Below are 14422 nucleotides of genomic sequence, written 5' to 3' on the forward strand. Positions count from 1 at the left end.
ATCCGGTTTTTAAAGGGAAAAACAAAAAAAAAAAAGAAATATGGGGCCAAAGACCCTTTTTTTTTTTTTTTTTTTTTTTTTTTTTTTTTTGTGGCGGTTGGCAAGCAACGTTTAGATATGCATTACCGCCATCTAGTGGAATGGAATGTGAGACGGGATGTTAACTATATAACACAAATAAAAAAAAAGAAAGGTTACAGATGTCTGTTTTTAGACTAGCTTTAAAGGAGCCCATTGATTGTTTTGACGTCCTTCATGGCCGAGGGGGCAGAGTTCTGGAGAGCGTGACGTCACGTGCAAGTGGTCAATATGACAAGTAACATGCCAACATCCAAGTTTACTCTCAATAAACTAAAAATTGGTTTTTACAACTTTTAAAGAACCAAGGTTACTCTAAGAAGCTTAATTTCAACCTTTTGTCAGTATGCTTCTTATCTTGTGTCTTCACTATTGTAATTTAGTTGAAAAGTGTTTACAAGGTCAAAGGGCATCAACATACCTGCTGTTAAATTTCTCCGGGTGCTTTTCTCTCATCACATGGAAACGATGTGCAATAGATGCATCCTGAAAGAGAGACATAAGAATTTGGTGATAATACTTTAAACAAACCTGGACTTATATGAAATAGTGACCTAGTAAAATTATTAATTAACAGTAAATTACCACATATTTTGGTTTACCTTTGTTACAACAGATCTAATTAACTGAAATAGACATGAGTTTCTAATGGAGCCAATCAGAAAACTCCATGTTAACTAAAAAAACGAAAACGAAAAAAAAAAAAGAAAAAAAAAAACATTTCTCTTTGATAATAAGCATTTGTGTGGGTATCTAAAACATTTAAACAAAAGAAACAAGAAAACATTCATATCACTGTATGTGGAAATATTACTTCTTTTATTCAGGACTAGTTCAAAAAGTATCAAATGTTGCTTGGTGACAACAAAAAGTCTTACTGACGGGTTGAGTAGCATCCTAACTAACCAGGTTTTCATTGTTTGTGCTTCTATAGGATGAAGGGTTGGGTCTGAGGATCCATTATAGACAGCACATTGTCTCCATATGGGTTAATTAATTTAACACATGTTGTGAGTAATCACAGCTCCCAACTCAGCTTACAGGATGCTGTTATCATCCTGGCGACCAAATTGTTTACCATCCTTCTTCCTGTAAGTCACTCTCCACCTCCCCCATCCTCCGCTTCTCGTTCTCTGTAACCTGGGGCAATAAATGCAATCAGAGACATTTCATATGTTGGAGGTTCAGATATTTTTTGTTATATTTATTTTGGGGTGAAAAGACCATAAGTATTGTAAAGGTTGTCGTATTCAAGTTTTGATTTGCCTGATGTTTCTCTCCAACAGAAAAGTAAAATGGATCAGAATCAATCCACCCAATCTGACTGAGCTTCTGGCATTTTGGAAAAAAAAACAAAAATTTCACTTTCTAGAAATGTACTCTAAAATATCTGCAGCTAGTTTGGTATTGATACAAACAGATTTTCATCCATAAAAATGAGAGTTAAGTTTCATTTTCCATCTTCTTTAAGGCTATGCTGACATCAAATCCCAAACAAATACATTGATGTTTGTGGTACTAATGTAAAAATAAAAAAATGAAATATTCAGGAAGGATAAATGCTTCAGCATGGCACTGTAAAAAATAAACAATGTATAAATATGTAAAATATCTACAATGACACTTTGTTGATCAAACTTCTCCATCCTTGCTGCTTGTGTAGTTTTTCCTAAAGCACATTTTCCTTCCACTTAACATGTTTGCAAACAGTTTTCTGAGTTTTGATAGTTGATGGAGGAGCAAAAAGCAGATAAAGGACAAAATTGACTGTAAAATAAATGGTATACTTCTTACCAAAATAAAAAAATAATAATATATATACACAAACTACTGATATTACTCAGGAACACGTGAGAGAAGAAAGCTAGCTTAGAAACACATCATTGGAATAAATGATGGTATTTATTCCAACTTTTATAAATACCACCATCTATGAGCCCCAACCAGGTGTGTTACGTTCAGAGATGAATTAGCTTGAATCGAACAAGTAGAAACCACGAATAAACTGACAAAAACATCTTTGGAAAACAACTTCAGTAGCTCTGTTCAGTATTCCTGTGTCTCACTTCTGACGTCCATCATGGCGCCTGAAACGATTAAGTGACATAGTTGCAAAGGGTCAAAACCTGAACTCTGAGGAACTAATAACTGACTTAATTCATGTAGAAACGAGTCTGAGGTGTGAGGCTGGACCAGAAAACAGATCCACTAAAGCAGATTTTAAGACTGTAAACACACAAACACTTCTTATGAGCCTTAAAAAGTTTGTACAAACAGCTTCTGTGAGTGGAAACAAGGAGTCAGTCACATAAGATGGAAAAACTCCAGTTTATTTAATTCATAAGAAGCCCTCGACGGTGTGAAACCAAATATAATTAGCTTCAAGGAGGTAATACCAGAAATTTCCTTTAATTCACACTTCCAAGTCCGTGTCAGCAGAAAAACGCTGGCACAGCCTTTTGTGGAAAAACGAATGGCGCAAACTTGTTCAAGGCAAAGTGAATAAAAAAGTTACTGTAAACTTTTTGGTCTTTTTTTTATTTCCCTCTCCCCCCTCTGCTAAAGCAATCTGTTTTGACCCGCTCCGTTTTGAGTGGCACTATTGAAACTGCACCTACAGGGAGGACCCCCTGCTAGCTCTCTGTACAGAAATTCAGGAGAAGCCAAAAGAGAAAAATCAATGGCGTCTCTTGATGTCTTTTCAAGACGCTGTTAGCAGAAGACCAAAAGATTTCTTCAAGATCCCTGCAGACTCGCCTCACGCTTCCAACGCGAGCCAGAAGGGTGAAGTGATGGATGTATCTGAGAGATTGTAACTCGATTTTCTTACAAACAGGACAATAGCTGCAAACAAGAGAGCAAAAGCTTGGAGAGGATGTCTCCCCTTTGGTTTAAGGTCTATTATCTGAGATGTGTACAAGCAGAGCTGTGGCTCTGCAGCAGCGCTCACTCATTTTAACCACTGATTTTGTCATCTCACTGCGCTTTTGAGGTAAATTAATAAACATTTAATGCCACATAAACACAGAAAAAAACAGCTAAAGAATACCTGTAATTTACAGTAGCATTTAGAAATACAGCATTTATAAATTTGTGTTTATGCAATAAACTGCAAAAATGAGTGATAACTTTTCTGCGTTTTCTGCTAATTTGGTTTTAAATTCAGACACAAATATAATAGATAACAAAAACAAAAGCTCACCAATCAAATACAGTTTATGAAGAGCTACTAATGTAGTAACTTCATTAACATAAGATTTGTTTATCATCCTGTGACAAATAAAGATTATGTAATTAAAAAAGATTAAATACAAATGAATCATAATTTTATATATATATATATATATATATATATATATATATATATATATATATATATATATATATATATAATTGTGGATAACTCGATGACTTAACTAACTAAATATATTTTAGACTGACTTGAACTTAAGATCTTCATTAAGAAGAATACAGAATTTAATCAAATTAAGATTGGGGAATATCCAATCAATAAATTAATAAATAAATAATACAACAGAAAATACAATTAATAAAATTTATAAAACATTTATAAAACACAAAACTAAGTTGAATTCAATGCATTAACTTACACATAGTGATGGGACAATTAATATGTATGTCAATAAATACAGTAACATGGAAAATTTATATATATAGCTGTACTGAAAATATATTATTATATAATTATAAATTATATAAATTTTTTTCTGTTCAGCTCAAATGAATAAATTTAAACTCAGAAAATGATCCAGAATTTAAATACTTCATTATAGTAAACACAGTCCAGTGAGTCAATTTTAAAATAATTTATAACATTGTAACATATTATATTTATTCATTTCCTTACTAAAGAATGGGACAATTAATATGTAAGTAAATGAATAGATAAACTTGGAACTATTTCAGTATATATATTTAGTTGTACTCAAAATATTTTTTTCTGTTCAAATGATTAAATTTAAACTTAGAAAATGATCATAAATAAATCAAAAATTTAAATACAGAAAACATACAATTTGATCCAAGCCTTCGTAAACACAGTCCAGTGAGTCAATTTTAAAATAGTTTATAAGATTATAAACTATTTTAGTTATATTTATCCGCTCTGGACTCCACGTCAGCTCCAGTAGGGCCGTAGTGAGACGTCAGAATCTCACTCATTCACTCAAATAATTACCAATGTAAAGGTCTGGCACCCAAATTAATACAGGACATGTGTAATGTCCTCTCATAGCTCAAAGTTTAGTCCAATTATGAGTGGGCCCCAGCGGTTTGATGTGCCTTTCACCACAGAGGAGAGTAATGGCTTTGACAGGAGAGCCGCGGTCATTAGGGGCCTGACTGCATTATGGTAGCGGAGCGCGCTCAGTGATTAGTTCTGTCTCTCACCCCTGGCCCTGATTGAGATCATTACACTTCACGTCACTTCCACATCCTCCCAAAGGGATGGCGCCATTAATTCCCCGTCCCACTGGGCTGTGGCAGGTTGGGGTGGAGGAATTTACATAAAGGAGACAAAAAAAAGGCGGTTCTCCGTACGAAAGAAAGGTGGTGCACTGTAAAACATTTGAGCTGCATTTAGCTGTGTCTACTACCTTCTACTCTAAGTTTAAATTTGTTTTAGATTCTGAACCTGAATGTGTGAGTTTGAGAGAGATAAACTCATAAACTCACAGCAGTAAGGTGCATTAACTTTTTATTAGAGTTGAATCAAGTAGAGTTTTTAGGTTTGCACTTAAAAAACTGAAAGAAGAAAAAGAGAGGAGTGGGAACTATTTTCCAGAATGCTTTGCGGCATGTTTTTGTATCCTGAGATGGAAGTGCGTTACATTGACCTGACTCTTGTGTTTTATTAAGGCAAATGTTAATTTTAGAATTATTTGCGATCTTTAGTAAAATTCATTATCAGATCAGAAATTTTGAAACAAGAATTTTAATTATTCTAAAGTTAAATAAGTAGTTATTTTAACTTGATATTGTGAGTAAAATAATAGAGAAATGTGGCTCTTTAACAAGGTGAGGACAGTCTTTTTTCTTCCATATTGTGAAATTTAATTATTTGTGTTAAATTGTAGCAATAAGTTAAGACATTAAGTTAAAAACAATGTTTAAACAACTTGTCTCTTGTTGTTAAATCAACTTCATGAACTTTAATTTCTGAGTTAAAACTGAAATGATTTTCTAATTGCATTTCTAAGTTAAATCGCCCTCCAATGTTTTACAGTGTGTGAGACTGAAATCAGTTCACCAAACTGGAAACCTTCGGCGTCCATGTTGGCTGGTTCTGCTGATGTGTTGAAATCCAGCAGAAGCAATTCTCTCTTCATCTGCATAATCTCTAAAGTAATTATTAGCTTCACTTGCCTCATAATCTTTATTGTAGTCTTTTTCACATTCAATAAAAAGGAGAAAATTTGATGCATAGAAAATATTATATCACACCCAAATCCATAGAGAGCTCAAAGTCTTCTTAATCCCCCGCAAACAACTTCATTTGTCATCATTACGCCTGCTGGGTCCTGATCCCACAAACACAAAGTCTCATTTCTGATCTAGTTTTAGGGCAAATATCTCAGTACACATGAAATAAGACAAAACTAACTTACAAGCAACTTTTCAGTAATATATAGGAGCTTGTTTTGAGTAAATATTGATAAAAAAGTACAGATCATTTCACTTCTAACAAGACATAATCTGCCAGTGGATCTAGGACTTTTTCATCAATATTAAGAAATTACCGATTTAAAATAAGCTCCTATACTGCTGGAAAGCCACTTCTAAGTTAGTTTTGTCTAATTCCAAGTGTACCAAGATATTTACACTAGAAACTAGAACAAAATTATTTGGCAATATTTTGTGTTTTTGCAGTGCAGAGCTAAAGCCACAGAGTTTAAAAAGCCTTTATGAACCAGAGACCAACTTAATTTGACCTTTAACCTACATGAGCTCTTTTTTTAAACCAAATCCATCCTAATATGTGTTACTGAGGGACAATGTAAAGTTAGATGGTATGTGAGTTTTTGTTAAATGGGTTAAGTGGACCTCAGCCTGAGAAATGCTGTTTTAAAAGAACTTTTAGTGTTTTGTATGATCTATTACGGCAGTGGTTCCCAAACTTTTTCTCCTGGATCCCCCCAGTGGTTTCAAAATATTTTCTGTTTCCATTCATGCATACCACTTCCTGCGCCCGCCCTGCAATGGCACGGCGCCCCCCCCAGGGGTCGCGCCCCACAGTTTGGGAACCTCTGTATTATGGTATGTATTTTCTAATGTTAAAAAATTTTAAATCTAATATTTTCAATCTGTAGTTGGCTTGATGCCCTTTCTCTTCTCCAGCTGAACCACCTTTTTCATTCATGTCAACCATTTACTGTAAAGTGCAGTCAGAAATGAGTAACTTTTGGCATTTACAGGAGGAAATTATTGCAATAAAACCTCAGAAAATGCTGTAAACACTTCCCCCCTGCAGACACTACCATATGTTTTCTTCCTAAGACAGATTGGAACCGTTGGTCTCCTCTATCACAATGTTAACTAGACCTGTCCTTTATTATCCTCAAACACGGTCATTAATGGGCCTGGGATGGAGGTGTTATTCAACTAACATTTGTGAGGCCATGCATCACTTATGTCCCTGCCACAGTCCGTACAAATCTCACAACCCCCAGTGGATCCATTCAGACACCTGCAAATGTCAATTACCATATTTCCCCCTGACATTTATGGGTAATGGCTAACATGAGCTACGTGAAATCAGAGTCATTATCCCAGAGATGGACAGAGGAGGTGCCGACGGCTCCGTAACCCCACGCAGATGCAAAACAAGGCTTATTTATCGATCAGAGGTGGTTACAGCTTGAGCACATCTCAATAAAGGCCTAACCACGATGTGCTCAAAACAAATAAATTAAATGATTATGCTGTTGCTGTGTGTGCGCTGCGATGTATTACTTTTTAAATTCTACCTTTAATAGCAGATGCAAATATTGATGGAGGCAGTTTTATTTTTTACTTTACTAATGTCTGCTGCAATTACACTTCTGCAGAGCAAGTAGATATATAGACACACACGCACGCACGCACGCACGCACGCACGCACGCACGCACGCACGCACGCACGCACACTTTGACCTTTCACCTATAAGATGTCTATAAAAGCATTGTTGGACTTTATTTATAGCAAAAACTCATTCTCAATGTTAGACTATTTTACAAACTAATGTGTTTTTATCACCTTTGTTGTTGAAATGACTGCATTTTTTTAAACATCCCTGATTATAAGTGATACTGACATTTTTTAGTCTCTCTCAGATATAAAAAATGTCACATCATCCTAAAGATGTGCAATAAAATTATAGGAATCAGTCTTGAAAAGCTGATATTTGCAAATTTTAGCTAAACCAGGAAGATAGAGCACATCACCCCAGTTCTAAAGTCCCTACACTGGCTCCCTGTAGCTCAGAGAACAGACTTTAAAATACTGTTGTTAGTTTATAAATCACCAAACAGCTTAATAACCGATCTTTAAAAAGCCTGACCTGCTGATTCCGATTTTGGCCGATACCAATTTTTTGTCTGAAATGTTTCTAATTACAGCAAAAAAGTTGCTGAATTGGTAAGAGTGGGGTGACTGCAAATGTGCAGACATGACCTCGTCTGTCAGTAAAACTTCTCTCACAGCAGAGCAGAAGAGGACAGTGGTTGATTTTCAGACTTTTGCAGAGGGAGATAAGATCGGCTTCAAGTATCAGCTGATCACCAATCTCTCAAAATTAAGGAAATCGGCGCCGGTAAATTGGTGCTTCCCTATTAAAGATCCACTGTTATTTTATCAACCTTCTAGACCAGGGGTGTCCAAAGTCGGTCCTCGAGGACCGGCATCCTGCATGTTTTAGTTCTCTCCCTAGTGGTAGTAACAATCTCCTCAGCAAGTCAGTGTTCTGCTTAGGCCTCTAATGAGCCATCATTTGATGCAGGTGTGTAAAACCAGGGAGAGAACTAAAACATGCAGGATGCTGGTCCTCAGGACCGACTCTGGACACCCCTGTTCTAGATCTTTCATGTCTTTTGGTTCTGCTCTGCATCCAGATCCAGAACCAAAACCAAATGTGGAGAAGCAGCATTCAGCTTCTATGCACCAAAAATCTGGAACAAACTTCAAGAAAGCTGTAAAACAGCTGAAACACTGAGTTTCTTTAAATCTAGACTGAAAACTCAGATGTTTAGAGTAACTTTTAAAACATTATAAGTGAAAAATTAATCATTTATTGCCGTTACAATCTGATGTGTAACGGCAACAAAATGTAATCCTTCAGTTGTTGACTGTGTGTTCTGACTTTGTATTTTTGTGTTTTATGATGTAAAACACACACGCTTTGTTGCTGAAATGTGTAACACAAACAAAACATGATTGATTGACTAACCTCAAACAAGCTTCCAGAAAGCTGCAAAACAGCTGAAACACTGAGTTCCTTTAAATCAAGACTAATAACCCACCTGATCAGAGCGGCTTTTGAACCATAATAAATGAAAACACTGACCAACATGTTGATGTGTAATGACGATACTTGGAAAAATGTAACATTTCAATTGTTAATTTTTGTGTTTTTGTGATGTAAAGCACTTTGACCTTCCTTGTTACTAAAATTCAATTTGATTTGATACACATAAAGCTGTGGTCCCAAACTCCTATGAAAAACACAGGTGTTAGTGTAAATATGAACAACTTCCAAGTCTAAAACATTTCTTCAGGTTTGACAAATTTTTTAGGAGATCAATTATTTATTTTTCATCCTTTTCATCACTTTTCATTCTCACCCATCAAAAACAAAATTAATCTCAATCAAAAACCACTGATCTTCTGATTTTCATCTTAATCTTTTTTTGTGGAAGTTGTTAAAATAAAACGTATGTACAGTGTGAGTGTCAAGACTCACCACTCCTATGGAGAAGTAGTTGTTCATAATGCTGTAAGGCACCGGGTCCCCTCGCTCCTCCTTGTCAGCAGATGTCACATCGATCTTCCAGCGATCCAGCATCACCTCTGTGCTGTTCTCGATGTCCCGAAGGATCTTCAGGAGGTTTTCGCCCTCATAGCCTCAGAGAAGCACAAGACAGGTGAGAGATTAAAACAGGTAAAGGAACATTTTCACATGTTATGGATGCATTTTATCAGGATCTTATGTGAAAGAAAGAGCACCTTATAGTAGTGCATAAATGTGAAATGGAAGAACAAAAGACACAACTTTTAACAAAAATAACTCGGAGAGATTTTCTGCTCATTTGTATTTAACCTCCTTTTATCAGATGCAGCTAAATAAAATCCAGTGCAGTCAAATGCCTTCAGAAATAAAAACACTCTCTGTAATTTAGTCCAGCTGTTCTGTGTTGGCTTTAGAGGTTTGTTAGAGAGAATTAGAGAACAAACACTAAGGAACACAGCAGATAGGAAAGGTACAAATATGCAGACAACGTTAAAAGACGGTTACTGTCCTAAATATACAGTCAGCAATGCAACTGAATGGTGTCAGAACGGCCCAGTCAAAGTTCAAGACTTAAAAACTGATGTTTATAGACATTGCCCATCGAATCTAAAGTTGAACGACTTTGGAAAAAAAAAAAAAAAAAAAAAAAAAACAGGTCTCGAGAAGCACAAGGCTGTATGAGACTCACCACTGTGGTTACAGTAAAAAAAGTATTGGCTCAGACAGGGCACAATGCAAATAGTTGCCACACTTTTTACATTTTTATCTGTATAAATTATGGATTAAAAAAACAAAATCTGTTTAATTCCGGTTCAGATTTTTTAACTACTTTGTGTTTCTCTATTAAATAAAAACTAGATAAAATACATTAAAATGCGATTTTAATGTGAGAAAATGTGAAAACTTCCAAAGTGTATGACTAAAATGAAGTGCTTTGTTTAAGAGGGACAAACAACCATCTCCCTCATAAACACTCACATTGTTAATTAACAAACTGCAAAACTGATTTAAAATATTCATACAAGATAATTGTTGAAGTGATAATTACATTTTTAAGTGACCTGAATGGTCAGATATTTCTACATAAATCAACAAAACACATCTATAATTATCAGGTTATGACTACTCAGTGCATGACAGAAAGTTTTAACTTTGATTGTATTTCCCAATCTCTGAACCTTTTCTTCCTAACATCTTTATATGATAAATCAAGAGTACAAATGTCTTCTCTATTTAAAAAAGTGCATTAGGTGAAACCAAATGAATTATTCCCTGATATGTATCCAGTACCTCCTCCCCATCGCAGACATCTCGCCAAGTCATTGCCCGTGCCAAGAGGAAGTATACATACAGGGGGGCTCCTGTCCAGGTTGGCCTTATCTGGAGCAGTGGGACAAAAATCACAAGTGTGTCAAACAAGGGGGTCAAACCCAGAGGGCAAATTCACAACACAAACTTGCAACGAACAAATCAAATCCATTTTGCACCTTTGCTTGTAAAAACAAGTCAATATGGACTTTCAGTTGTGCAGCCAATTTCAAAACCCACATTTTGCCTGACGGTTATTACCTACCATTGTTTTGATTGATAAAAAAAAATTGAGGCAATTTTTAGAGAGAATGAAGAAGTAACACACCTTCAAGTCCAAACAGAGGAGAGATTTTTTTTCTAAATGATGACTAATATGTTGTTTTCCCTCTCTCACGTAATCATCCTATTTGGCCACCACCGACAGCACAGAGCTTGTTCAAGGTGTTTATATATGACCAATAAATGATGCTTTACCATTGACGGCTGAGCAACAGGAATGATGGAGACTTCAAAAACCAATAAAAACAAATGAAATGTGTCTAATAAAGGAAATGGACAGTTGTTGTGCTATTATTTCATAGGTTACTAAGATTCTTATAGAAATGTAAGGCAAATTCAAGTATAAGGTGCATTATTTTCATTGTGAATAATTGCTGTCAAGTGTTTTTTTAATCAATCAATTAAGTTTATTTGCTTTAAGTAATAAAAACACAAAATTACAAAGAAAAAACATACAGTGTGTGCTGTACTTGAACGTTTACATGTTACAAAATTTTTCTGAAAAAAATTCTGGTAAGAATTCTGTTTATATTCATGCTCTTATTTTGAAGGAGGCGAAGAATGTACCCGCAGCAGTTCCGCTTCCTCTCTTTACGTGCTCTTTTTTCACCAATAACTTTATTTCAAACAAGAACCATGCAGGGACAAAATAAAACATTGCCCGTAAAAGAACAAGATGTAAAGATAAATGCATCTAAGCGAATTACATGACGTATAAATTACGTCGAAACTAAATTGGTGCTTGACGGTAGTAGTCTTTCGAGGACAAGTCAAATCAGAATAGAAGCTAGCACTTTAGCCTAGCGCTAGAATTTAGCAGTTAGCATCTTCGGCTAAATATCATAATGTTTATGAAAGGTGCTTTACGGTCAGAGCAACTAACTGTTCTAAATGCCGGTGTCCAAAACAGTTAAATATACACTTATGGTGCGAAAAATAGGGTGCAAAGCTGAAAATTCAGTCAATAGTTTTCATTTCCTTTTTCATTTCATTTGGAGCTCTGCACAAGCACAACGTGACATAGGGAAAAATGAATATCAGGTCAACTTTTGAACTACAACATATTTAAAGATCAAGCATTCCTTTCCCCCTATAATTACAATTTGCCAATATTTCTTGTGTTCCTCCAAATCACAGAAAATGCTTGAAAGAAAATGTTCCGTGGATTTTCAAAAAAATATTTGAAAAGAAGCAATTTGTACCAATAAAGTCCAGGATCCAGCCCACAGTGCCGTCTCCTCCGCAGGTCAATACTCTAAAATCAGGAACATCTCGGAAGAAGTTCAAACTGCAATGATAAAAGTTAATGTTTTGAAACAGAAATTTATATTGCCCTCTAAAAAAATGTCCTCTAATTTTTAGAAGACAAAGTGGTAAACTGAACCTAATCTTTTTATTTAGGTGATTAGCAGGAAAGCAATTTTTTTTACATTAAAGAATGATTCAAAATTCCTAAGATTTCTCCTATTAATATCTTAGTTTTTCTTAGTTTCTTGTATTTGAGATGTTAAACAACATATTTTATAAAATAGCATTTTACTTTACTGTAAACTGAACGTAATCTCACTAAAAAAAAGAAAAAAGAAAACACATGTCGCATTGATATTATTCATTCAGTGAGGTACACTGTCTGTTCAGGGACTAATTGGATCATGACAGGCAATGTTCAGTCCAACTTCCTCCGTTCCTTCACAATAACAAAGCCCTAACTGAATGAGCCAGCCTCGCTGCCTCGTATGGCGGGTAAATGACTCGCTCAATTACTCTCCAACTGGGGCCGCAAACCACATTAGACACAAAAACAGACGGCCGTGAACATGAAAGGCAACTTTGGGGATATTTAAATACCAAGAAACAAACACTTAATTTGCTGTAATTTGATTAGGGAGGCAGCTAATTGACAGCAGTGTACGCGGCTGCCTGGGCCTGCAGTGTCCGATGGTGACTGCTCACCCTGCTAATGTGAGCTGCGGTGAGTTCACTTGGCAAAATATTAACTAGGTTAAAACTGGGGAAGGTCATCGCGTATGCTGTCAGGATCTCTGCATCCAGAACCAGATGACGTTTTTGGTTCTCATCAGTGGAAAATGAACAAAATGAAACTGCTGGTGCTGAAAGCTCGGCTGTCTTCTCATACATGCAGTTCAAACCTCTTGGATCCTTTTTTAAGCAGGGGTGTGCTGCTGTTTATTTATTTTTTATAAGTCTAAAAGATGCTGTTTTTCAGGTCTAATCAAAGCCAAACAACGTGGCAGCACGGCGGCGAGAAATTCCTGCGTGTCCCGAACGCTGCTGGACGCAGGCGGCAAACAGGCGAGCCTCTTGCATGTAAATGATCCATTCATTTTCTTAATCACAACCATGAACTGTGGGGGACCCGGCGCCGTCCACACCGCCGGGCTGCGGTGAGCTGCTTGTCTGCATGCGTGATCACATGTTGCGTGGCAAGAGCTTCACCCACTCTGCATCCGTCAGTCATTTGTGTCATGAGCTCTCATATAGTCTTATGCATACAGAGCCGCTACTTGTCTGCGGATCCGGCTCGGTGCGGTCGTCTCCAGGATGTGTTATATGTGAACTCACCTCATTTGGGTGTGTGATGTGTGAGGGAGGAGAAAGTGGAGGCTGTAATGCTAAAGGCCTCTCTTGCATGTGATGGGATCATTATGTGTGAGCAACAACAGAGTAAACAGAATGACAAATGAATTGTCTTAGCTTTTTTTTTAGTTAAATGCCATTACAAATATATTTTTTAAAAATGTGTCATTTCTCAAAATATAATTAGTTAAGCCTGACAGGATAACAAACCAAACGATAAATTATCCCAGAAGTTATTGCAATATACGATAATATTGTTTTGAGACCATTTTAAAGTAATTCATAATATTAAAATGGTATTTGCATCTACATTTAAGGACAATACTGCAAAAACACAAAATGTTACCAAGTTTTTAGTGCAGATATCTTAGTATCCTGGAAATAAGACAAAAATAACTTACAACATTTTAGCAAGATATGAAAACTTGTTCTAAGTCAGTAATTCCTTGATATTGAAGAAAAATACTGGCAGTTTATTCAACTTATAACATGAGGAGCATGTCTTGTTAAGTCAAACAATCTGCCAATGGAACCAAATCTTTTTCATCAATATTATTGTTGACTTAAGTCCAGCTCCAACATCTTGCTTAAAGTTACTTATAAGCTGGTTTGTCGTGTTTCAAGTGTACCAAGAACCTAGACCAAAAATACTTCAGATTTTGTGTTCTTGCAGTGAAAAATCCACCTATATCTGCCTACTTTGTTAGTTGTAACATCAAATATACCTTAATATCTGTTAATACACACAGAGAAAATCATCTTAGCACTACATCATAAGCTAACATTCACCGTCTTCTTATCTTTCTGTTGGGGATGTAGCCAATCAGTGCCTAAAAACTGTAATAGCGCTCCTGGATTGGTTGTCAAAAGCAATTAAAATCTGCATTAGCATTAACTTCAGAGTTAGTCCCACAATGGCTTCTTTTTCCAAAATGGAAATGAATATCAACGCTAACTGATTTAGCACAAGGTTTTTTCCAACGTACCCCGGCATTGGTCCACTCTTGGCCAGGTTGTACACTTGTCTCGGGTTCAGGAGATACTGGAACTTTCTATAAATCCTAATAGAAAAAGAAAAAAAGTCAGGAAACAAAGCAGTGAGTGAAAGTGTAATAGCTGACTCTGTCACTTGGTGAATGGGGGGAAACACA

At 36.0% G+C, this 14422-nt stretch overlaps 1 protein-coding gene across 2 annotated transcripts in view; it reads right to left on the reverse strand.

The window, feature by feature from the left end:
• Window positions 1–14422, reverse strand: part of dgkb (diacylglycerol kinase, beta) — a 78678-nt gene that overhangs the window by 26996 nt on the left and 37260 nt on the right. For both annotated transcript variants that reach the window (XM_015052787.1, XM_015052786.1), the window contains 5 exons: window positions 14258–14332; window positions 11876–11961; window positions 10374–10463; window positions 9036–9196; window positions 500–564 (listed from right to left, as the gene is read on the reverse strand). In XM_015052787.1, the coding sequence (XP_014908273.1) occupies window positions 500–564; window positions 9036–9196; window positions 10374–10463; window positions 11876–11961; window positions 14258–14332 (477 nt within the window). The remainder of the gene's footprint in view (window positions 1–499; window positions 565–9035; window positions 9197–10373; window positions 10464–11875; window positions 11962–14257; window positions 14333–14422) is intronic.

This window comes from Poecilia latipinna, unplaced genomic scaffold (genome assembly GCF_001443285.1).
Source record: "Poecilia latipinna isolate Pla-1442-1.1 unplaced genomic scaffold, P_latipinna-1.0 Scaffold1133, whole genome shotgun sequence".
NCBI classification, from domain to species: domain Eukaryota; kingdom Metazoa; phylum Chordata; class Actinopteri; order Cyprinodontiformes; family Poeciliidae; genus Poecilia; species Poecilia latipinna.